General features: G+C 41.9%; 1 protein-coding gene across 1 annotated transcript; it reads right to left on the bottom strand.

The window, feature by feature from the left end:
• Positions 1 to 10,733: 10,733 nt before the first annotated feature.
• Positions 10,734 to 19,598, bottom strand: LOC120438766 (ribonuclease inhibitor-like). Its single transcript, XM_039609190.1, has 6 exons — positions 18,929 to 19,598; positions 17,687 to 17,863; positions 15,865 to 16,038; positions 13,546 to 13,722; positions 11,468 to 11,641; positions 10,734 to 10,790 (listed from the first exon to the last, which is right to left on the bottom strand). Exons 1-6 carry the CDS (start codon positions 19,498 to 19,500, stop codon positions 10,781 to 10,783), a joined length of 1,284 nt encoding a protein of 427 aa, XP_039465124.1. The 5' UTR covers positions 19,501 to 19,598; the 3' UTR covers positions 10,734 to 10,780.
• Between the last annotated feature and the right edge of the window lie 5,757 nt (positions 19,599 to 25,355).

Below are 25,355 nucleotides of genomic sequence, written 5' to 3'. Positions count from 1 at the left end.
CATCATCGTTACCTGGCAACAGCAGCCTCAGCCCATCTGACTTTATTGGAGGATATTTACACCAGCAACACTGTTTAGTTTGATATGACGGATTAACAACATGCTGTGATATCCAGTTCATCTGTAATAGATACTGGATCTAATCAGTCAGCAGATATTTGATCAGCTTATTTATAACTATACTAGAAACAAACACAACTGTGTTGGTGATTCATGCAAACTTGCAGATCAGCCTTTTAAGGTTTTGTAGCACTGAGGACAAAGAGGTTGTGTTAGGGCTGAAAAGCCCGACTTGTTCTCCTCTGCAGGTCATCAAATGCACCACAGAAGTTTGTATTTGCACAGCCTGTATATGTTTGATGGCTTTATTATTCTCTGTTCAAAGACAATAAATGTGGAAAATGTCTCATGTAGTATCAGCTTCATTTAAAAATGACTGCAAACATTCAGAGAACATGTGCTGCTGTTTGTCCTACATTTCCAACACTGAGTTAACCCTAAAAACTTGATGGCAGGTGGCAGATTGGAGTCCACATGAAATATCGGCTGTATGAAGACTGGAAAATACAGATGATAAAAATATGCAGCCAAACATTTGTGGACATGGATAAACTATCTGATCCAAAAAGCAGGAAGTGACACAGCCAGAAAATGAAAGTGTGTAACAGCTGAAGTCAAATGTAATGCAGAGTTGAATCTGCACTTGGATCCATGTGTGAAAGGTCCACATGTAGGGATCACATGAGTCCTGATGTTTGTCAGTCCAGCTTGATAACTCCATCTACTGTGGGCTACATATACTGGGCTGGTAGCTCCATAGTGTTGCAAAGAAACTATTCAGTGTGCATATTTTAAAATCAGAGGCTCTTCTAACACAGGAGCCATGTTGAGTTTAGATCACAGCGACCACCAGCAGTCTGAAATGGAATGAAGCCCATTGACAGCCAGCAGGTCTGAACAGGAACGCACCCATGGATAATACACCACTTTATTTGAAGACATCTGTAGCACTGCCTCAGTTCTGGATGTTTCCACAGACTCCTCTGTGCACCTAAAGAAAAGGTCAAAGGTCAGCAGCACATGTAGTTGGGACAATCCTTCATTTACAAACAACAGTCGCACAAACTATACAATTATTTTCCTCCAATTAGGACTTTTCACTTGCAGAAATGGTCCTGTGTGATTTCTAGGCTGTGATATAAAAACTAGTTCCTAATGGCAGCGATTCACTCAGTAAACATGTGTTTCCTTCACCAACCTCACACACAGATCCAATAAGATCAGGAAGTGGGCAGTATAGTACAATATGTGTTATTTTTGTACTGTACTGCCCAAACTAAAGATCTGCTGAAGTGTTGGAAATGATTCAGATGTTTATTTTGGACGATACAGCTGAAGATCAGACATGAAAGTGGAGATAACACAGAAGACCTGCAGCAAAGGGTCAGAGGTCAGACTGGGCCACGTGATTCAACAATGAGCCAATGATCATCAAGTAGTGACTAAAGCAGAGCCCTGACGTTCTGACATTTATCACACAGTTAGAACAGAAAAACAATTTGTTTTTCTGCCCCCCCCACCACCACACACACACATACTTACACAACGCACAGGCAAGGTACTCTTTATTTGTATGTATACATCATATGTTAATTAACCTATGTATATTCATGTAACCTAATTAAAAGAGCAGTGTTACGGGGAGTGGACGAGAGCAACTGGGGTCAAGTGACGGAACACGGCGCTCATCTCGTTCTCTCCTCATGCATGAGTAACACAAAGAACTTTGCCTACTCGTGTTTTGCTTTGCTGTGCAATTGAATTGTCTTGAACGTTCCAGCGAATAGGTTTAAGCTACAAACCTATCAGACGTCATACAAAATGCTCTTGTTTCCTTTTTCAATGCTGACAATGAATCACTACATATTTTTACTTTTGAACTTCTGCTGTCTTCCACCCATTCTAAAGCCAACAGTGTTCATTATAAAATTCTTGACAAATATCTGTTGTAAATTTCCTCCTCTTAGTCTCAGTTAGTCATCTGTCTACTTTAATGTGTTCCCATGTCCAAGTGGGCCGCAAAGGCCACAAGACTGTCTGGCTGTTACGCCCCTCGTCTAGGCGTGTAGAGACGCACATAAGATTTGAAGCAAGTACCCGCCAGAGAAAACTAAACCCTAAGAAAGAAAGAAAACAAACAAATGACAACAACTATCCTCGCTTCCTAGCCCAGAAACAGGAGAAAAACAGTTCAAAAGAAAGGCGGCTCACCCCTTCAGATTCAGCCTATGCACACATAAGCACTGAGTTTATACACACCAGTGGCGGCTCTCACAGAGCACGCCACACATACACAAAAGTAACGCAAAAAGTTGGAAACCAGGGCCAGGTCAGCGTCTGCTTTCAAAACTGCTCACTCACTTCTCCCTCCCTCCCGGCAGCTGTCAGAGCAGCTTTTTAACGCAGTCACGTGCTCCATGGTTCAATCAGCAACTCACTGCTCTTCATTATGGGAAGGACCTGCAGAGATTCTTAAGAAACAGTAAAGAGACCCAGAAACACAGTAGCTCACACAGACTTTTACGGCCTCAGGCCGTAACACTGGCTGAATTCTTTTTTTTTTTTTCAGTTTTCGTATTAACATCAAACAGACATAAGAAAATAATTATCATTACATAAATAATCACAAAACAAAACACCTGCACAGCTCAATATATATACAAACTTACAGCAGATGTAGGAGATATGGGAGGAGGCCATCTCTCTCAGTTTACTTATTAAAGTAATCTATAAAGGGTTGCCAAATTAGGTAAAACCGTTCTACATTATCCCTCAATGAAAACTTAATCTTCTCCAACTGTAAATGATACATTGTGTCTCTTAACAAAGCAGAGTGAGTTGGGGAAGCTTTATTTTTCCAGTTTACAAGTATAAGGCATCTAGAGAGCAATGCTATAAAACCCAAAGCAGGAATTTGTTTGTTATTTAAGTCTTTAACTGTAGCTACACCAAAATGTGCCATTACTGGGTTCGGGGAAAGGTTTTTTAAAAAAAATAACACACAATGTTTTAAATATTTTGGACCAGTAGGTGGCGATGTTGGGGCATGTGCAAAACATATGTGAGGCAGAATTCTGGCCACACCGATCACAGCTTGAGTCCGCCCCTGGAAACATCCTTGAGACCTTCAGTTTGGACAGATGGAGCCTATGCAGGACCTTAAATTGTAGTAGTCCGTGTCTGCAGCAAACAGCTAGTGTGGAATGTTTAACGGAGGGGTTTAAAAGAGAGTTATGTGGGTCTGTCAGTGGAGGTCTTTGTTCAACACGTGCCTGCTTTGTATTTTCATCATCAGGGGTTATTAAAGCTGCTGCTAATTGTTTTTTCTTTTCTCCTTTCTTTTTTTTTGTTTTCAGTTCTCTTTTCAGTTTCGTTTTCCCATGCTTGGAAAAGGCTATACTCTTCCTTACATTTAATTTTTTTCTTTGGGTCTTTTGTTAATGTAATTTCTTGTTTCAGGGCAGCTCTCAGCTGGGTAACAGCTGAGGGATTGCATTTCCCTTCCCAGCTGCGGTTTTTAGCTTTTCGTGGATTTCTCCACCTATTTGTACTTATTTTACCTGCTCTGGTTTGTTGTTTTTCTAACCATTCCTCATCAGGTGTTAATTTTTGCTTGTTTATTCCCCAATTTTAAAGATTTTGCTGGGCCGTCACTGGCACGCTTGAGTTCAGAGTGGTTGCTGATACGGCCTTCGACTTCACCCTAGAGGTGAAGCGGTATCAGTTTTATGAGATGAAACTCAATCGTTCTCCTTTGCCATCAGTATGTGAGCCTTAAGCAAAAAAAAATAAAATGGAAGTAGTTCAGCAGCGTATTGTGCTGAAAAATCAACTTACTTCCAGACACATACACACATAGTGTGAGGGACCAAGCAGCCAAAGCATAAAGGACACAGGCAAAAAAGTATCTTCAAAAAGGGTTTTCTTTATTTTAACCCTCAAAAAGTCCAAAATTAACAAAATTCAAAAACATACTTAGCAGGCCCATAAAAGAGGTCAACTAAATATAACTCTACAAAAAGTATTTTCCAAAAACTCAAACAAAACAAAGTGAGACACAACTTAACTCACAAACTGACCTAATTACAAAGACACATGAGGGTAGCTTTTATAATGATTTGGCCAAACCATTTACACACAATAGGGGGGAAACAAAAACACACACTAATATTAACTGAGCACAGAATAACCTAACTAAACCTAAAACACCCCTGCTCCTGGTAAGCCCATGGTTGGTCCTGTTGAGCAGGCATTGGGCGTTTATCAATATGCGTACTTGTGCGTACTTGCGTTCTCGTGTACTCGTGATACGTCATCAGTCGGAGACCAAGTACTGTTCCAATTTGAAGTACGCATCAAGCCGAGAACGCGAAAAAGTCCCGGATGTGTTCTCGATCCGCCCGTTTTATCGAGCATGCATCGATGGGGACTTGGTACAGCTAAATATCCCAGAATGCATTTCGGGGAAAACAGCGGACTACTGGCACATCATTTTCACCCCCCCGCCCGCGGTCTTTTCGCTACTCAGGTTAAAGAAACCCCAGCAGCTGTCTATCGCATTGACGGTCCACTAAAATAAAAATAAAAGCGTTCTAACATCTCACCTGCTTGTTTTTATGTACATGTACACTATTTTTATTAATAGAGGTTTCACTACTGAGGTTAAAAATGATATATAAGTCACTTAGATCTAGAGTTGTATGTCTCGAGACCGGTCTTGGTCTCGAGACCGGTCTCGAGACCACTTTTACGTGGTCTTGGTCTCGTCTTGGTCTCGACGGACTTTTGTCTTGGTCTTGTCTTGGTCTCGACGGACTTTTGCCTTGTCTCGGTCTTGGTCTCGCTGTTTTGGTCTTCCGTTCTCAAATCGACATAGTGTTCGGGAGATTTGGAGTCAACCATTAGCGGAGCGGGGGGGGGGGGGGCTTACTGGGCTTAAGCCCGGGTCATTTTTTCAGAAGCATGGGGCACCGTCGTAAATTCCCCCTAATTTTGGTATGATCCGAGCTCAGGCACTAGGCGACTGAGCACAGCACGCATGTGAGCAAGGGGAGAGAAGCTGCTGCCTGTGAGTTTGCTGCAGACAGAGGAGAGCTTAAGTTTGACCAGGTACCAAAGCAAATCATTCGTACTGAACTAATAATGTAAATATGACGGTGTATCACAAAAGATTGATATCAAACTGATCAGTTGGTTGCGTTACTTGCTCTTCGAGTGAATCAACAAATGGATCAATAAAAAGCCGAACAACAATGCAGATTTTTTAGAGAGTCTTAGCTTACATTTCATATTATCAGTTGTTACCCTCCACGGCTAAACAAACTCTCTAAATCGGTTTCAATTGTGTACTGATGAACACAACAATGGACATAAGGAGCTTCTTTCAAAGAAAAAACTCAGGTAGATGTTATTTTATATATTATGCTTTGTATGTTGTTCAGTATATCTATGCAAAACAAGACAAATTTCAATACACAGCAGTATATTCACAGATGAAACCAGATATTTACATACACTTAGGTAGAAAACATAAAAACTATTTTTACTGTTAAACATCAATTTAGAGTAAACTTTTGTTTTAGATAAATAAATGTTGAAATATCTTTTGAATTAGTTAAATGTCAGAATAAAAAGAGGGAGCTGTCTATTTTAATCGCTTTCATCAAATTTAGGAGTACATATACACTAAGTTTATTGTTAATTAATAAGAAAACTCCAGACGTTTCCATTCTGAGCTTAAGAAGCTTCTGATAGGTTAGTAGAGTCCATGTGAGTAAATTGGTGGCACACCTGTGGATGCATATAAGGCAAAACACAGAGCCTGTTTCTGTGACATGTGAAAATCAAGAGATATCAACCAAAACACCAGGAAAAGAATTGTGGAGCTCCATAAGTGTGGCTCAATTTTGAATACAATTTGGTGCCATTTGCAATTAAGAAATACAGATAGTTTCTCTCTTTACTCTTAAAGTTAACAAATATGATTTTTATATTTATGAAATAATAATAATAATAATAATTATCTAAAAAAATAAACATTTAGTCTGATTTGATGTTACAATTACAAAAGTGTTTGTGTTTTTATCTGAAGAGTTTGTAAATATCTGGTTTCAACTGTATATTTGATGATGTTGGTGTTTGGCTTGATTGTCAGCACAAAGAGGGAGAGAGAGGAACAGAAAGGGAGAGAGAGGAGAATGAGGACAGAACAGAGATGGAACAAGAGCAGGTGAGACACACATGTTAGTCAAATGGTTGTTTGCCAAAACTCATCAGAACATGTATCTAGTACCTGTTTCTTTTTAGATACCATTTGTTACTTTTCAAATTCTATATTTATTAAATTATGCAGGCTTGTTTGCACAAAAAGGCTAAATAATTATATAAACTTTTCAGAATCTAAATAGTTTACTTTGGTAGAATTAAAAAATAAGTGTAGTGCAGGTCTATGATGATTTTCAGTGCTACTATCATCTAGTTCTGATTCTGGTTCTGTCTTGGTTACTGTTGTAGTCCTGTTTTAATTCAGTTCTGGGTCTGGTTGAATTGGGGTTTAGTCCCTGTGTCTTGATACAGCCCCGACTTTGTTCTGCCTTGCTGCTTAATTAAAAACTAGTTTAAGGTGTCCTGCATATGTGATATTTATTTTTTTTCCTATATGAAGTCATTCTTTTTTGAACAAAACTCAAAACAGAGCCTAATAATCTTTCAGTCATTTCTACCCTCACTTAATTTCCTTTCGCTGCTCAGCTCTCTCACAGTGGCTCAGTTATGCTCCAATCCCTCCATATTGTGGCCAATCACATGCGAGGATATAGGATAATATCATTATGTGAAAAACAGAGAGGGTGAGAGACGCGACAGTCAAGTGGAGCGTGCGTCTGTCCTCTCAGTGAGTGAGACAGTAGACAGCGGTGAGGAGGGCTGTGCGAAAGCAAAAACACATAAATATGCCTGACACCTGTAAACGAAGCAGCATCTGCAGTTTAAAGACTTTTTTTGTCTCGGTCTTGATTTTGGTCTTGGTCTCGTCTCGACTCGGTCTCGGTCTTGGTCTCGTCTTGGTCTCGATACCCTCTGGTCTTGGTCTTGTCTTGGTCTTGATACCCTCTGGTCTTGGTCTTGTCTTGGTCTCGGATTAGGCGGTCTTGACTACAAGTCTACTTAGATCACTTCTAAATGTTAATGTTTAGTTTATTTGAGTGTTTTATTTGTTCCTGAGGAAACCGGTTTGGCTGTGATTAAGCTTCATAACATGTTACTCACAGTTAAATTAAGAGGAGACGGCAGTAAAAACTCCGGACCTGTAACATTATCAAGTACGCTGGTGTTCCAATTGTACAAATCGCGAGTCCGTGCTCGCGTTCTCGGCGGGTACGTACTCCCGTGCGTTCTCGGCGAGTACGTACTCACCAAGAACGTGAGTACGTACTCGCGTACTTGGGCATTGATAAACGGCCATTTTGTTCTCAGAGTCCTCAGCCACGCCTTTTGCCTAGACAGGAAACAGCCACCGCCCAAACCCAGGTAACTCAAAGAGAGAGAAACATAATTAATATAACAAAACATTTTAGAAAAACCACACAATGTTACTATGCGTGCGCCTCATAATACCAGTGTTAGGTTTAACCAAATGATTAATGAATTAGGTTAATGAAGAAAACTGCAAAGCAAACTAATAAAGTGGAAAATGAACTGATTTACCCCTGTGTGGCTGATGCCATCACACATAGACATTTGTGAGCTTTTACAATTCGTTACGAAGTAATTATGGCTACCTCTAAAACCTAAGTCTAATTCGGTTCATTTCGGCGAATCCTAAACTATTTTGTTGGTTACTTTAAACCTTTGCGGCGGTTATATACCAAAATAGTGTTTCTCACCCTCGGACGTCTCACTGGTGGTTCGGATCGTCAGACTGAATCCCTCCGCCGTGGACCAGACTATAAACACCGGTTTGGACCCGAATTCACCTCCCGGGGCTTTCGTCCTCGTCTAAGAGGGCTGTGCACAGACTTCGGTGCTGGCTTCCCACGGCATCAGGAATCAGTCCTGCCAGATCCTGGAACAGAGTCACAGATAACAGTTCTGATGTTTCTGATCCGGCTCTACGAAGGACCAAAATAAATGTTAAGAGATATATTCTTAAACACTTCTTCAGCTTCGAATCAGAGAGGAGAAACACACAGCAAGGGCAGTCACAGAGCACTCGCACAGGACTGAGGGCTACGAGACTCGCGCCCTGCCACTGCCCTGGTCTTCATTTATATACATCAGTGGGTGCGTTTGTTCATTACATTGGAATGTGGATGTGTATACGTTGCAATGTGGATGCGTATATGTGTGTGTGCGCGTGTGGGCGTGTGACAAAGGACAGACTCCTCTGCCTGGTACGAAGTGAAGATAAGAGTGTCCAGCTGTCACTATCGCTGTGGGAAGAAATTTATAACAAGTCTTGTAGTGAACAACAGCCTAAGTCATCAAAAGGTCAACATGCAGTATTCTACAGTATGCAAACTTATATAATTAAAAGATTATACTGACTACTAAGTACAATTTTCTATTGACACATTTTAAATGAAATTAATGGATAATTCATTATTATTGTATTTCTTTAATTGATTATGTACATTTTTTAATTAATTACTGAAATATTTAATTAATTAGTGATATATGTATGTAATACAACCATAAAATTATTGCTAGTTCACGTAAAATAAATTTAAGACATCAATTTTAAATGGTTAAATTATGATAATGAATACATGCAACTATAACTGATTACATAAAAATTAGGATTTCTTAAACTAAAGCCAAAGTGCTGACTCACTTGGCATGTTTCTCTCAAATGTTTTCCTTAATAACAATAACATAATTACACTTTAGCCACAAGAGGGCAGCAGCATTAATATAAGTCACATGTATATAAAGGTACAGTGATTATAATTCAGTGATTTTGACAAAAACAAAACAGAAGTTGATGGCAGTGTGTTTTTCCATGACAGAATAATTACGCACACCCCACTTTGCAGTTATTTATTTGTAAAAAATGTTTGGAATCATGTCTGATTTTCGTTCCACTTCTCGTGTTCACCATTTTGTGTTGGTCTTTCACTGGAATTACAATAACATTGATTCATGTTTGTGGCTGTAATGTGACAAAATGTGGGAAAGTTCAAGGGGGCCGAAGACTTTTGCAGCCACTGTAAAGTTCACTATCAGTAACATCATAGCACCCACCCAGCTGTATAGAAACTCTGTCATGCTAGCTAGTACGCAGTACGAGTTATTGTAACTGACTGTAAAAAGTCAGCACAAGGAAAATAAACTCCACCTAAACTTGGTTTATATCTGACCCGGATAGACTGCAGGTCATAACTTCTTACCTGAAGTTCAGTTCACCTGACATTCGGACCGGCGGCCGCCTCGGGTCTCTCCTCCTCCTGCCTCCCCTTTCCCTCATCCACCTGCTGCCTCTGTGGAAGCTCTGCCATAGCCACCACCAAACAACTGAGTTATTTTTACACATCGACCAGCATCTGACCAATCCACCACCTTTCATTGTTTATACCGTTACAAAAAAATTTAAAAAAAACGTCATCGGCGCATGAAAACGAAAAATCACCATCGGTATGCCCGATGGCAGTCCAGCTATGGTCGTGCCATCAGTTAACCCTTCACGTGCCAGCTGTGACACACGTGCCCAGGGTTGCCGACCCCTGCTCTAAAGCATCTGATTTGGATTCCTGAGATCAAATATATTTTCCTTTGGCTTTGTTTTCTTCCTATTTGTGGCTTTAATGTAGTGTTACATCCTGTTTGTTTGCTTCCATCTGTACACATGTCCAGATTCACTGTTATGTTTCTATTCTTACATTGCTGTGTGATCACTGTTCCCTCTGCTGACTGATGTGACCTTTTGTATCTTACACTGATACTTGTCATATTTGTATCTGCGCCTAAAAGATAAAAAGTTTTCCATGCTAAAACACAGCTCCACCTCCTGCAGTTCTCCTCTCTGAACCACTAGATGTCTCTGTTATCTAAATGAAGACGTGCAGCACAGCAACCACAGCAGCGCTCAGATCACACGTGTCCTGTTCTTATGTATAAAAGCATGAAACAGGTGAGACAGGTGGGATCAATATTAATGTTGTGGAAATATGAAAAAGCAACAGAAGAGTGAAAACATTTGGTGTTTCTAGAAAGATATTTCAGCTCAGAGCTGCTCACAGACTGTATTTACAAGTGACAAACTGCAGCTCTACAGTACATCTACAGTATATATCAAACCTATTCTGTATTCAAATCTATTGAGTGATGTTTGAAAGTCTTTCCAGGTGAGTTTGATCCAGGAGGGTCTGAAGCCAGAGTCAGACAGAGACTGTGCAGAGACTGTAGAAGGACAGAGCAGCAGCAGAGCAGTCCAGATACACTGATGATCCTCTGTCAGATCCAGAGGGACACACAGGGATGATGCTGGACTCTACATTGTGTCTGACAGTGGAGCTGTTCTCAGAGCAGTTCACTCTGCAGCACTGACAGTCATCTGCACTTCATTCCTCTGTCAGTCACTGCTGGATGAAGCTCTCCTCTCCACCTCCCAGTAACATGGCCCAGTCAGAGCGTCTCTACACACAAGCTGCTGCTGCTTCAACCTCTCTGGATCATCAGGACACAGCTGCTCCTCTCAGCACACACACTGTCCTGTTTACCATCATCAGCTCCACCTGCAGAGAGAGAAGAAGGAAGAGCAGAGGAGATAAACGAGTGTTTCCAGAGACTCTTCATCAGCTGTCAGTCAGTGATGCAGCACATCCAGTATAAAGAGCAGCAGGGACTTCAGTGCTGGCACTGTACTAGGACTCATTGTTGCTTCACTTTTTCTAATCTTTGGATTTTTATTGAAGTTGATGAAGATGTTTTTCACTCCTAGTTTGAGTTTGGACTTTCATTCATTAGAAGAAGCTTGGTGTGTCCACTCTGAGCTCTGTAGGAACCCCAACAACAAGCCCAACAATCCAGATGGACGGTTCCAGCTGTTAACTGGAGGAATTCCATCCAAACATCTGCTCTCACTAAAGTCTTCCTCACCTACAGACTGTGTTCTTCACTGCTTTAAACTTGGAAATGAATGCAGTCATTGGTCTGCGTGCTGCTTTGTTCAGAGAGCTGATTGGCTGTTAAAAGTGTTTGATCAGAACGTGTCAGCCGTTACTATGGTGACCATAAAGGTCAGAAACAGGAAGTGTTTGTGTCCAATCCTGAAGCCTGTCACCATTCTCCTCTCACAGCTTCACTGAAAAGCTGCAGCTTTACAGGAAACACTGGATCTTTGTTTCATACTGACTGTGTTTAGTACAATACTGCTGACAGCACCACCCACTCACTCCATCACTCTACTTACTCCAGAGTCTCCAGTCTGTAGTCTGGACTCTGCTGAAGATCAGACAGCTGCTTCACATCTGGATACTTCAAGTTGTTTCCCCACAGGTCCAGCTCTCTCAGATGGGAGGGGTTGGACTTCAGTGCTGCTGCCAGATAATCACAGCTGATCTTTGACAAACCACAGTCCCACAATCTGTATAAAGAATGAAAGATGTAAGTTTATTAGACAAAGTGTGAGCTTGAAATCATTCAGTGTTTCATCATCTGTTCAGAGCTGAAGAAGGTTCAGAATGTAGAAGTTTAGAAAATGGAAACTCCAAACAGCTGAAGCCAACAGGAAGCAGCTTCAAACAGGAAACTGTGCAGAGTTTCAGACTATATGTCCTGATGCAGCCAGTTGGATTTTGGAGATTTGAATCTCTGTTCTGTGACTAAGTCCTTGAATCATTTCTTCCAGTTGGTCCAACAAGACAGACTAAGTATTGGACATGTGTTGTGGCTCCATTAGGGGAGCTTCTACATGTGATGTGATGGCCCCTCTGGGTCTGTCAGGTCACAGCACTGAAGAGAGCTCAAACTGGGCACACAGTTGTTCCAGTCTGGACCAAAGACTCTATACTGGGACTGAGGGACTGCTTTGAATGCAACCACTAGGCTCATGGAAATCTCTTAGTGGGACCAAAGAGAGAAAAAGCCCTGGTCCTGATGCTGTGGGAGGGAAATGATTGAAGTGTGCTGTGAGGAACTGACTGGGAGATTTTCACACATTTACCAGTCCTCCTTGGAACAACAGGAAGTTCCCAGCATATGGAAACAAAGGTTAAGTGTCCTATGGCACTCAGTGATGATGGTGCTGTGGCTCCACCACCTCCACCTCTTTGTAAAGGAACTAACTGTAATCTGAAGCTTCAAATGGAACTAAGACTTCCTCCACTAGGTGGCAGTGTCTGAGGAGAAAGTGTTAGTGGAGCTGGCCTGGAGTCAGAAACAGGAAGATGCAGGATTTGGGCTGAAATGGGGAAAAGTGGTTGGCACTAGTGCCTTAAAGCAAGAAGGTTGTAGGTTGAAGCTTGTTGGCCTTTCTGTGGAGGTTGGATGTTCTCCCACAGTCCAATGAAATGCTGCTTAGGTTCATTGGTGCTTCTAAATTGGCTGTAGGTGTGGATGTGAGAGAGTGCTTCTCTGTCTCTCTCTGTTGGCCCTGTGATGGACTGCTCACCTGTGCAGGTGGACCACGCCTCTTGCCCTATGACAGCTAGGGCACAGGCTGCAGCCCTGTGAGCCTAAGCTGAATAAACAGTTAGCAAAAATGATCCATAGATGGCCTGAAATCCCCCAGTTAGCAGTTTGGTAGATAGCTATGACATGCTAATCCCATCCAGCAGCTGTATTCTACCTGTAAGCTGATCCCTGCTGAGCCAAAGCACTTTTTCAGATACAAATTACAACCTTTAATAGAAACCTATTGGTCAGCATCTTATTAGCCTGCTGTTAGCTTCATTCCACAGAAAACTGAGAGAAACTAACAGAGTTGATAAAGAATAAAGAGAAATGTGCTGATTTAAAGCCTTTGAAGTGCTTCAGATGATCTCTGTCCACTTCTGTCCACTCATTCATTCATGTAAGCTTCTAATGCAGCTTTGATCTTCACAGTCTGCTTCATGAAACTCATTCTAACCCTGAATGTCAGAGTCTTCCTCCTTCTCTTTCCCATCATTCATGCTGGCAGTGGAGGAGATTTGGATGTTGGACTGTGTTTTGGATGATGTGTGTATGTTTGTGTTGGACTGCTGTCTGTAAAGCAAACGCACATTTTGCTTTGGATTTCAGTGTCAGACAGACTTTAAGGTGGAATGAAGAGTTGGAGAGTTTCACAGTGAATTATCCAGTGGAGGATTTTTCTTCTTCTTTGAAGGTTTGAAATGTGAACATTGTTCTGCTGCAGTCAATGGACTAAACCAGAGAAGAAGAAAACAGACTTTACCATGAAGATCCTCAGTGTGGATCAGTATAATATCAGCCTGATGTCTGCAGTTTAGTGTCAGCACAACTTTCACATCATATTCATCTCAGCACAACTAAAACATGCTGACTGACCTCAGAGTTTCAAGTCCACATCCTGGACTCTCCAGGAAACCACACAGATGCTTCACTCCTGAATCCTGCAGCTTGTTGTTGGAGCTCAGGTCCAGCTCTCTCAGATGGGAGGGGTTGGACTTCAGTGCTGCTGCCAGATAATCACAGCTGATCTCTGACAAACCACAGTCCCACAATCTGTATAAAGAATGAAAGATGTAAGTTTATTAGACAAAGTGTGAGCTTGAAATCATTCAGTGTTTCATCATCTGTTCAGAGCTGAAGAAGGTTCAGAATGTAGAAGTTTAGAAAATGGAAACTCCAAACAGCTGAAGCCAACAGGAAGCAGCTTCAAACAAACACAACAAGAGAAAAACTCTGAATGTTTCACATTAAAGTCGTACATTTATCATAAAAACAGGACAAAGACTTGAAAAAGTCGTGTTTTTCCTTCCAGGAACCACAAGGCTTCACTTTTAAAGGTGAAGTGTGAAAGAAATGGACATATTTGAAGTCCAACACCTTTTTCCAGTCACATGATTAAAGCAGACAAACTACAAGCTCATTTTCATTCCAACAAGTCATCTTCTGACCTGGACTAACAACACTGGTCTCTATGTGCAGCTGGCTGTGAGACCAGTGCTCAGGAGTGTCTACAAAGTGCAACACTGAAAGAACATCACACACTCATTTGCTTCCAGCACTTTCACACAAACATCTACTGTCATTATTGTCACCAAACTCTGTGGATCCTTTATTGCAAATTCAAATGGGATCAAATGGTCAGACAAAAGAGGGTTATGAGGAAATATGATGAAATGTTGTGTATTAGCAGCAAGTTATTGAATCATTTTCCTCAGAAACCAAACAAAATGATTGACAAACATGTTTTACAAACTCAGTGTTGGACTTGGATCAGCAGGATAAGCTGATGTTTAAAGGCATTTGAGTCTCACTGTATGAGAGTCCAGTTATTCCTCAATATTTATGGATGATGTTCTTTCAGTGTTGCACTTTGTAGACGCCCCTGAGCCTCACAGCCAGCTGCACATGGACCAGCTGACATTACCCAGCATTAGAGGCGGCTGTAAAAATGGATTTTCCTATTTAAATGGTTTTAATTTGAATAAAGCGATGTTGATTCATTCAATCCTGAATGGATTTTTAATATAAATGTATTTTGCCAGAATCTCAGGTTAAAGCTCCCAAAAGTATTTCAACAACACGCAAACAGATAAAACAGTAAATGAGAGCAGCTAAACACACAAAGATGGAAACACAGAGCGTGGATCGTTCACTCGACGGCACGGACACGGACACGCCGTCGGGGCTGAAAGTGGACAGCTCACAGATCCTGAAGCTGCAGGTTTCATCTGTCTCCAACCAAAACTGAGTGAACCAGCAGCAAAGAAGATCCAAACTACGCTTTACGTTTGATGAACATCGTCATGAATTCTCTCTGACTTTGACCTTTACTTCCTGCACAGCTCTCTCTCTCAGTGTACTTCAAGAACAGTTTACCTTCAAAAATCTGTTTTCTGCATTATTCACTGCTTATTACGCACCAGTCTGCTGTTGTGTTCACTGCTGTCGGCCTCCGAAAACAAAGCCTCATTTCTGCTGTTCACTACTGAAGAAATTGAAAGCTTTTAAAATGATGACAGATTACAAACTCTCAGCTGTGTCTGTAATCAAACCTCTGTAACTTTAAGTCACTTCAGCAGCATCAGCTCATGTTCACATGTTGATTCATGGTTTGCTTCAGTTTTTGATGGACTGCAGAATATTTTGAAGGTTATCTGCTATAAAAAGCCAGAAGAGGAAAATCTGCTTCATGTGTTTCTGTTTGATCCTCAGTGACTTTGACACAAAGGCCTCTGCTGTGATGATCACACCTCTGATCAAGTCTCACAGTGTTTGTTTTTATACATATGGATATGTGCTGATAAATGATCAGAATTAGAATATTTCCCACTGTCTGCTGTGTGCCGTGACCTTTGACCTGCTAAAGACAGTCAGCTGTGGATTATTCATTGTTGTGTCTGATACTTAGAACTGTGAGGAAGAACGCTACACAGTTAATCAGGGTCCCCTCTCTCTGAATCAGGAAAGGTGGGCAGGCAGCGTTTGGGCCGCGGGCCATACGTTGAGTATCACTGTTTGAAATGTGAACATTGTTCTGCTGCAGTCAATGGACTAAACCAGAGAAGAAGAAAAGAGACTTCACCATGAAGATCCTCAGTGTGGATCAGTATAATATCAGCCTGATGTCTGCAGTTTAGTGTCAGCACAACTTTCACATCATATTCATCTCAGCACAACTAAAACATGCTGACTGACCCCAGAGTTTCAAGTCCACATCCTGGACTCTCCAGGAAACCACACAGATGCTTCACTCCTGAATCCTGCAGCTTGTTGGAGCTCAGGTCCAGCTCTCTCAGATGGGAGGGGTTGGACTTCAGTGCTGCTGCCAGATAATCACAGCTGATCTCTGACAAACCACAGCTCATCAATCTGTATAAAGAATGAAAGATGTAAGTTTATTAGACAAAGTGTGAGCTCGAAATCATTCAGTGTTTCATCATCTGTTCAGAGCTGAAAAAAAACTCTGAATGTTTCACATTAAAGTCGTACATTTCTCATAAAAACAGGACAAAGACTTGAAAAAGTCGTGTTTTTCCTTCCAGGAACCACAAGGCTTCACTTTTAAAGGTGAAGTGTGAAAGAAACGGACATATTTGAAGTCCAACACCTTTTTCCAGTCACATGATTAAAGCAGACAAACTACAAGCTCATTTTCATTCCAACAAGTCATCTTCTGACCTGGACTAACAACACTGGTCTCTATGTGCAGCTGGCTGTGAGACCAGTGCTCAGGGAGCGTCTACAAAGTGCAACACTGAAAGAACATCACACACTCATTTGCTTCCATCATTCAACCTGAAGAGGAAACAGAGACGGCTCTCCTTCAAAGTAAAAGCTGCTGCTTTTGGACACAGTATCAAAGAAAGTCTACAGTATAACATAGAAAAGACAGAACAAAGTTTTGGTTGTTTTTAAATTGTGCAGAAATGAAACTACACTAAGCTCAATTATGTGACAGACATTTCATCCCATGTCAGTTTGGCCTCATCCTGGGCCGGATTATCCAGCACACACTCTGACCACAGGCCCAGGGCCACGCACAGCTGGGCTCCATCCAAGAGACAGGAAACAAACCAACACAATAATAAAAAGCACCATGTGATCTTCTTACAGCTTCAAGACAAACATAGTAAAAACATGAGCATATTTGTTTCCTGATAATATGATGTGACAGGTAGAACAGAGTAAAGTGGTGGTGTTACAGCCTTTCTCCCCTCTGCTGCCGAGGCTGTTAGTCTCTCCCAAACTCAGCTACAGGACTTCAAATGAATGAAAGCAGCAGAAGTGGCTTTACAAATGAAAGAGGAAGAGGAGAAGAAGAGGAGAGGGAGGCCACCCTGACCATCACTCCAGCTGAAAACATCACACTTCCATTAAAGTTGGTGAGAAAATGTTGAGCAGGATGAGCTGCTGGCTAATCTGGAGGCTGTAGCAGCAGCTCACAGTCACAGTGGATTTCCACTCATGAAAAAGCTCTGGCTGCTTCATTTCTCATCTCATATCAGAGACTTTAGTGAAGCTGTACTGTGATGCTTCCATATTCCAGTGAGGCCTCCAGAATGATTTCAGCTGTTCTGTACACACACTGTGTGCCCTGTATGGCTCAAAGTCTCTGCAGCCTGTTTTTATCTGCTATCATCAGATCTTCATCATCCTCATTCACATCCCTCACACACTCTACAGCCTCATCAGCACTGACTTCATCTTCACTGACTGATGGAGCACAACATGAACCTGTGGAGGCTGAAACACTGTCCTGTCAAATATCTCCCGTCACCACTCCACTTCTGTCAGCCTTTAAATGAACCCTGCTCAAGTCTGTCACTTCTGTTTGGAGCCAAAAGGAAAAACTGTTGTTCAGTCGTTTGGAAAGACACAACATTTCTGAAAGCACTCAAACTTCTTCACATTTGTCTTCAGACACATCCTGAACATTTAGGAACTAAAGAAAGTTTCAAACATCAGTCAAAGACCTGAAATATAGAAAAACAACAACAGCTGCAGTCAGTGAACTCACCTCAGAGTCTCCAGTCGACAGTTTGGACTCTCCAGTCCAGCACACAGAAGCTTCACACCTGAATCCTGGAGGTCATCATTTCCACTCATGTCCAGCTCTGTCAGATGGGAGGGGTTGGACTTCAGAGCTGAGGCCACAACTTCACAGTGAGACTCTGAGAGTCGACAGCGAGTCAGTCTGTGATGATAGAAAATATAAAATGTGTTATTATAAAAGCAGAAAATCTGCATTATAAACACAGACTGAATGTATATGAAGACAAAACAGAGTGAGGTCATAATCTGATGAATCTGCTCTTCACATCTGTGCTTCAGCTCCTCTTACTGTGTTTGACACAACGATTGAGTCTCTCTCAGACCTGCAGACTTTTAATGAGAATCTTTGTTTGGCTTTAATCTGCAGATGAAGGAGGAAGATGGTGTCACATTTAGGCTTCCATAATGTCCACTGTTAGGTTTTGTATTGTTGATTGTCATTTATGCTTAGAAATATTTAACCATATATGCTTAGAGGTGTATAATTGATTGTGTAGTGATAGGATGTGTGATCTTCAGTAGGCTGTAAAAGGCTTTGTGTGCATTCCAGAGCACTCTGGCTTTCACACCCACATCCTGGGATCATGGGAGAGGTCGTACCTTGTCTTATTGTTTTATGGTAGGATAAACGTATCTTAGGCTAAGTGCATTTTGTTTAGATGAACTGCTGGACTTCCAGGCCAGCAGGTTCAGGAAGTCATTTTATGGACACACACACACACACACACACACACACACACACACACACACACACACACACACACACAGGGTATTCTTTGTTCACATGCATACCTATGTAAGCTGTCATATGTTAATGAACCTATGCATATTCATGTAACCACAATAAAAGAGCAGTGTTATGGTGGAGCGGACGAGAGCAACTGGGGTCAAGCGAAGGAACGGCGCACACAGTCTGTCACTGAGATCTGATCCAGAGTCAGAGTGAAGACACGCATTTGGACTGTTTCCTGTTTTGAATCTGACTCCAGAACATTTTGAATGAGTTCAGCTCAGTGAAGAGTTCCAGCTGGAAAGATGATCTCTGTTTGCTACCTGCTGCTGTCAGGTACGACTGTTCACGTCCACACGCAGGAAAAACCTGCTGACTGTTACCAAACGGAGCAGAAATCTCATCACTGGACAATAATGATGATTAAACTACTAACCTACACTGATCAATGATGTTAATGATCACATCTGGACTCACCCAGCCTTTCTGCAGTTCCTCACAGCTGGAATCAGTCTCTGTCGTCCCCACTCTGATGTTTTGTACTTCTGCAGGTCCAACTCATCCAGAACCTCCTCTGACATCTGCAGCATGAAGGCCAGAGCTGAGCACTGGATCTCAGAGAGTTTCTTCTCTGATCTCTTCTCTGACTTCAGGAACTCTTGGATCTCCTGAAATAATGAGAGGTCGTTCATCTCCATCAGACAGTGGAAGATGTTGATGCTTCTGTCAGGAGAGATTTCATCACTGTTCATCTCCTTCAGGTTGTTGATGACTCTCTGGATGGTTCCTGGACTGATCTCTGTCTGACCCAGCAGACCTACTAAGAGTCTCTGGTTGGACTCCAGACAGAGGCCATGAAGGAAGCGAACAAACAGGTCCAGGTGGCCATTTTTACTCTGGAGGGATTTCTCCACGGCTCTCCTCAGAAACACATCAAGTGATTGGAGATCTTTGTTATCAAAAACACTGGAAATCATCTCGATTAAAGATTCTGATTTTAGAAACATCTTCAGCACCTCTATCTTCCTGTTGGTGAAACAGTGGAACATGTAGACAGCAGCCAGAAACTCCTGAATGCTCAGATGAACAAAGCAGTAGACTGGTTTCTGGAAGATCACACACTCTCTTTTGAAGATCTCTGTACAAACTCCTGAGTACACCGAGGCCTCTGTCACATCCAGACCACACTGCTCCAGGTCTTCTTGGTAGAACATGATGTTTCCTTTCTCCAGATGTTGAAACGCCAGCCTCCCCAGCTTCAGAAGAACTTCCCTGTCAGCCTCCGTCAGCTCCTGTGGACTCGTCTCATGTCCCTCATGGTACTTGTTCTTCTTCCTCTTTGTCTGAACCAGCAGGAAGTGTGAGTACATGTCAGTCAGGGTTTTGGGCAGCTCTCCTCTCTGCTCTGTAGTCAACATGTGCTCCAGAACTGTAGCAGTGATCCAGCAGAAGACTGGGATACTACACATGATGTGGAGGCTCCTGGATGTCTTCATGTGGGAGATGATTCTGCTGGACAGCTCTTCATCACTGAATCTCCTCCTGAAGTACTCCTCCTTCTGGGCGTCAGTGAAGCCTCGTACTTCTGTTAGCCGGTCAACACATGTAGGAGGGATCTGATTGGCTGCTGCAGGTCGGGAAGTTATCCAGACGAGAGCCGAGGGAAGCAGATTCCCTGGATGAGGTTTGTCAGCAGCTGGCTGACTGATGACTTCTGTGTGACATCAGACAGCAGCTTCCTGTTGGTGAAATCAATGAAAGTCTGCTTTCATCCAGGCCGTCAAAGATGAACAAAAGCTGAGAGACAGCCAGCTTCTCTGCTGTGACCTTCTGTAATGTTGGATGGAAAACATGGAGCAGCTCCAGAAGACTGTACTGCTCATCTCTGATCAGGTTCAGCTCCTGAATGAAAGCAGAACCACCACACTGACATGTTGGTTCTCCAAGCCGCCTGCCCAGTCCAGAGTGAACTTCTGCACTGAGAAGGTTTTTCCAACACCAGCCACGCCGTTGGTCAGAACCACTCTGATGGGTCTCTGTTGGTCAGGTAAGGCTTTAAAGATGTCCTGGCACCTGATTGGAGCGTCATGGAGGGCGTCCCATCTTGGAAGCTGTCTCCAGCTGCCTCACCTCATGTTGGGTATGAACCTCTTCACTCTGTCCCTCTGTGATGTAGAGCTCAGTGTAGATCCTGTTGAGGAGGGTTCTACTTCCTGTTTCATCACTTCCTTCAGTCACACGTTCACATCTCCTCCTCAGACTGATCTTATGTTCATCTAAAACCTCCTGCAGACCAACATCTGCTGAAAGAAAGAAAAACAATGAGACTAAAGAGAAAGAAAACTCTTCAATGTCTGAACAACACAAGAAGTCCAGTTTTCAGAAATGAGTCCATCAGCAGACAGATGTTCAGTCTTACTTTGTACACAGCTGCTCTGACTGGCTGTCTGCAGTCCAGCTCTGCTTCTGGATCTTTCTCCACACTGTGCAGAAGCTCTGATGGTGACACAGAAAAGTCAAAGTGGAGATACTTTTGTGCACCTTTGATTAGACTCATTATAAAAAGGAAAAGTTTGAACACAGTCATGTTTCCAGTTCACTGACTTACATTTATTCCATGGACACTCACTCTAACCTGAACCACAGCTACAACCCAACATCGTTGAGGCCTCATCTCCTCCTTTCCTGACTGTAGAGCTTAAATATGCAACAACCAACAAATAAAAGAATTTGGTTCATTTCAAAGAAATTCACACGGTGACCAAGTAAAGTAACCGTAGTAAAGGAGACAACATCCCGTTGATGGTGGGATTATTTGAAAGATTTGCTTTTGTCACGTCACCAAATGCAGTTGAACCACCCGTGGATCCATGTTTGACCATCTACCACTCTGAGCTCTGCTTTTTAATCATTTTATTATTATCATCATTCATTTATTCATTCTTTGGAGGGGGGCTATTTCCTAATGCCGCCCTAATAAGGTGATGCTCAAGGGGAAATATAACAGAAACTCTTTCAGTGTTATTCATGAATAAATTAACAGATAAACTGTGAAGAAGAAGAAAACTGAGATTTAAAGGAGAGAGTGAGAAACTTGATCATTCATCCTCATAATCCATGTTTATCAGTATCTGCTGTGACTAGGGCTGAACGACATATTGCATTTGCGATAATATCGCGATATGATGAAGTGCAATTTTCTAACCGCAAAGGCTGCGATTATACTCTGTTTACATGACATCCGCGAGTAAAACATGTGATATGATCAAACGAGATTGTCTAACCACAGAGGCTGCACTCTGGTCACGTGACACGGGGAGCAAAGTTTTGAAACAGCCTACCGAGAGTGAACTAGCAAGCAAAGCTGTAGCCTACACAATGGCCTCAGGTTCAACAGAACCAGAGCCTCTTGGGGATGCTAGTACCAAAGAGGAACTGCACATCAGCCGTGTGGGAATATTTTGGGTTTAAAAGAGATGATGTCGCACAGAGTCAGGTACTGTGTAAAACCTGTCTTGGTAGAGTTTCTACATCTCGGGGAAACACTACGAATTAGTACCAGCACCTTAAGACTCAGCACAAAACAGAGTATGATAGATGTATGGCTAAAAAATCTAGTAGTGTGCAGAATAAACCTAGTAACGTTACTCGGCAAGGATCACTGACCGAACTGTTTGAAGGTGTTACGCCATATGAACGCACTTCAAAACGGGCACGTGGAAATCACCAAAGCAGTAACCCACTGCATCGCAAAAGACATGATGCCCGTCAATACGGTGACCAAGCCTGGGTTCAATAATTTGGTAACTACACTGGATAAGAGGTACAGAATGCCCTCCCGCACGTATTTCAGTCAGACTGCAATACCCGAGCTACATATGCAATGTAGGCGGAGGGTTGCAGCGGAGTTAAAGGCTGTGGTCAAGCCGTACAGCAGAGCCCTATCAAAGTCTGACGGTCCATTACATTACCGAAGACCTCCACCTCGGCTCGCAGCCTACAAACGGCCTACTTCCCGAAGACCACACAGGGGAAAACATTGCTGCTGGCCTGAGAGAGGGGCTTGCGTGTTGGGATCTCCCTGAAGACAACCTTGTCTGCATAACGACGGACAACGCCGTCAAATATGGTGAAAGCAGCAAAGCTGAACGAATGGACCAGGCTCCAGTGTTTTGGACACAGATTACATCTTGCTATTGGTAAGTTACTGTGAGAGAGAGAGAGGAGAGAGAGAGAGAGAGAGAGAGAGAGAGAGAGAGAGAGAGAGAGAGAGAGAGTGTGCATGTGCATGCATGTATGTATGCGCGAGCCTGTGTATCACTCTCTCCCACAAACACACCACACTATTATTTAACTTGTTCTTTACTGCTGTTAATTCTAGATATGTTATGTCAACCCCACACTGATGTACCCACCTCTTCTTATGTATTTTCTTTTTTGTTTTTGTCTTATGGTCTTACGTTCTTGTATGTCATGATGTATGTAACAATAGCTTTGGCAACACTGTTCCCATAGTCATGCTAATAAAGCAACTTTGAATTTGAGAGAGAGAGAGAAATGGCGTCTGTTCAGCACTGGAGGGAATATAGTGACCTGCACTCGCTCATCCTTAAAGCCAGCAAAAGCAGATATGCTGGTCTTCCTAGCAAAAACCTGTGAGCTAGGATGATTATGGCTAGCTAAGCCATACTCATTGTGCACTTTAGTTTGTGCTGTGTTGCTGTTACTTACTGCAGATAATCAAGATGTTCAGCCAGTTTTAATTTAAAGGCGTGTTTGTGTGTGTGTTTATACAATTGCTATTATGTTTGCACTTTATGTGTAATGTTACTGACTGCAGAGATCAGTAAGATGTGTGTATTTTTATTTATTAGTTTTATTTATTTAATATTATTTTTAATTTAATGACTGTCTAGTAGTTCACAGATGTCGAAAAACTGAGTGTGGTAAAGCCACTGATTTTTTTATGTATATTTCTGCAATCTGCACATTGTACTGACTTTCATTTTAATGTTTACACCAGGGTTCCTTGTCAGCACTTTATGCTCAGATGTTTGTAAGCTAAAATAAACTATTGTGTATGTTCAAATATACTGTTGTGATTGAAGAAGTTAAATAAAATGTCAGTCATCAATTCATGCATCACCTCATGTCATCATAACAGAGGTCTGTCTTCCAGGAAAGAGCAGTTTAAAATTAATGTAATATAGTATTGGCCATACTATATGATGTATTGCTTGTCTTTGTTTAATAATACAGAAGACAAAGACCTTAAAAAATAATCACATATCGCATCGCAATCGCAATATTGGGGCAAAAAATCGCAATTAGATTATTTTCCATAATCGTTCAGCCCTAGCTGTGACCATCCTGCAGTAATAACTACAAGTCTACATTTCTGTGACTGTTGATCAATCACAGCAGGAATCTGAGCTCATCTCTGCACACAGAGCAGCTTCAGCTCTGGGATAAACTGCTCGCTTCACGTCCTTCTCAGCTCACAGACACTCATCCTCATATTTTCCTTTATCATTTGATGGTATAATTCATCTGAGTTTACACTTTATCTGCATAAATACAGAAAAACAGACCCAAACACCATAAACCATCAGTTTCACCATGTAGAATATATTGTTGTTTCCTTGCTTTTAATCCAGAGAAAAACTCTGATTTTGATTTTCTCTGTTCTCTTTGCCACAGCCCATCCCAGCAGCAGCTGAAGCGGCTGACTGTCACAACACTGAATAACACTTTAGGAGGAATTTCAGAGGTCAGTAAAGCTCCAGTTTCAACATCAGTTAATTCATCATAGTTCATCATAAATGTTAACCTGGCTGGCACACATGTTAATGTTAACCATTTAAATATTAGCAGTTAGCTGAGGCCACAAACCTTGGTGAGTCTACTACTGCCAGTCCCAAACCCAGATAACTGGGAGGGTTGCATCAGGAAGCATCAAACATATGGATCCAACTACTGTTGTAAACCCTGTGGAAATAAGGGAGCCTCCAAAGTACCTCTAGCCCATAGCCACATTAGCATTCTGCTAAGCTAGAATTAAGGTAGCTGCTATCTAATAATAAAACAGCGAGGCAACAAACGTTATGGTTGTCCTGTTAGTCTGTAACATTATCATAGATGGAGTTAATTTAACAGGAAAGCAGGTCTTTAAGTTTCTCTCACAGAACCTGATTGAACAGCATCAATGACACAGAAACAGGATCAGCCTACATCACCAACTGAATTTGATCAGTTATGGAACGATTTACCTCGACAGGCTCCTTCACTCGCTGCTTTTAAACCTCCTTTAAAATAGGGCTGCCACAAACGATTATTTTCATAGTCGATTAGTCACCGATTATTTTTGCGATTAGTCGACTAATCAGATCATGCATCCACTGGACGTAAAACGTACAGTTTATTGCACCAGCATGCATCTGCTCTTGTATAACTATCATTAGCTTACAGCTTTAAGTGTTTAAGGTATGTGCTAACTAAAAATAAAGACAAGATGATAGTTTATTAAATTTTAATGAAAATTGCAGATTGTTTCGGTGAAGTTTAATAAACTCCTTGCTATCTCAAATATAACGGGACACTGGAGTATATTCTCGAGCATCTCACACTTCTGATAATCAGTTCTCTGCTTGACGTTTATTCAGCTGTGTAAAAACTATAACTTTAATCTCAGCCGAACCGATTTACTCAGGAACAAATAAAATACTAAAAAAAGAAAAAAAAGTCAAACAATAAAATTTTTAAGTTATCTATATATGTTTAACCTGAGTAGCAAAAGACGGCGGTGGGTTTGAAAACGATTTGCCGGGAGTCCGATGGTCTTACGGCTCTAGTGAGCCTTGCCCCCGGCTAGCTATCGAGCTAGTCTTCGAAAACGTCGGAGCGC

The sequence above is a fragment of the Oreochromis aureus genome, linkage group 3 (assembly GCF_013358895.1).
Source record: "Oreochromis aureus strain Israel breed Guangdong linkage group 3, ZZ_aureus, whole genome shotgun sequence".
In the NCBI taxonomy this organism is placed as follows: domain Eukaryota; kingdom Metazoa; phylum Chordata; class Actinopteri; order Cichliformes; family Cichlidae; genus Oreochromis; species Oreochromis aureus.
The sequence above is the reverse complement of the archived record's forward strand: the minus strand, read 5'-3'. Positions and strand labels throughout refer to the sequence as shown.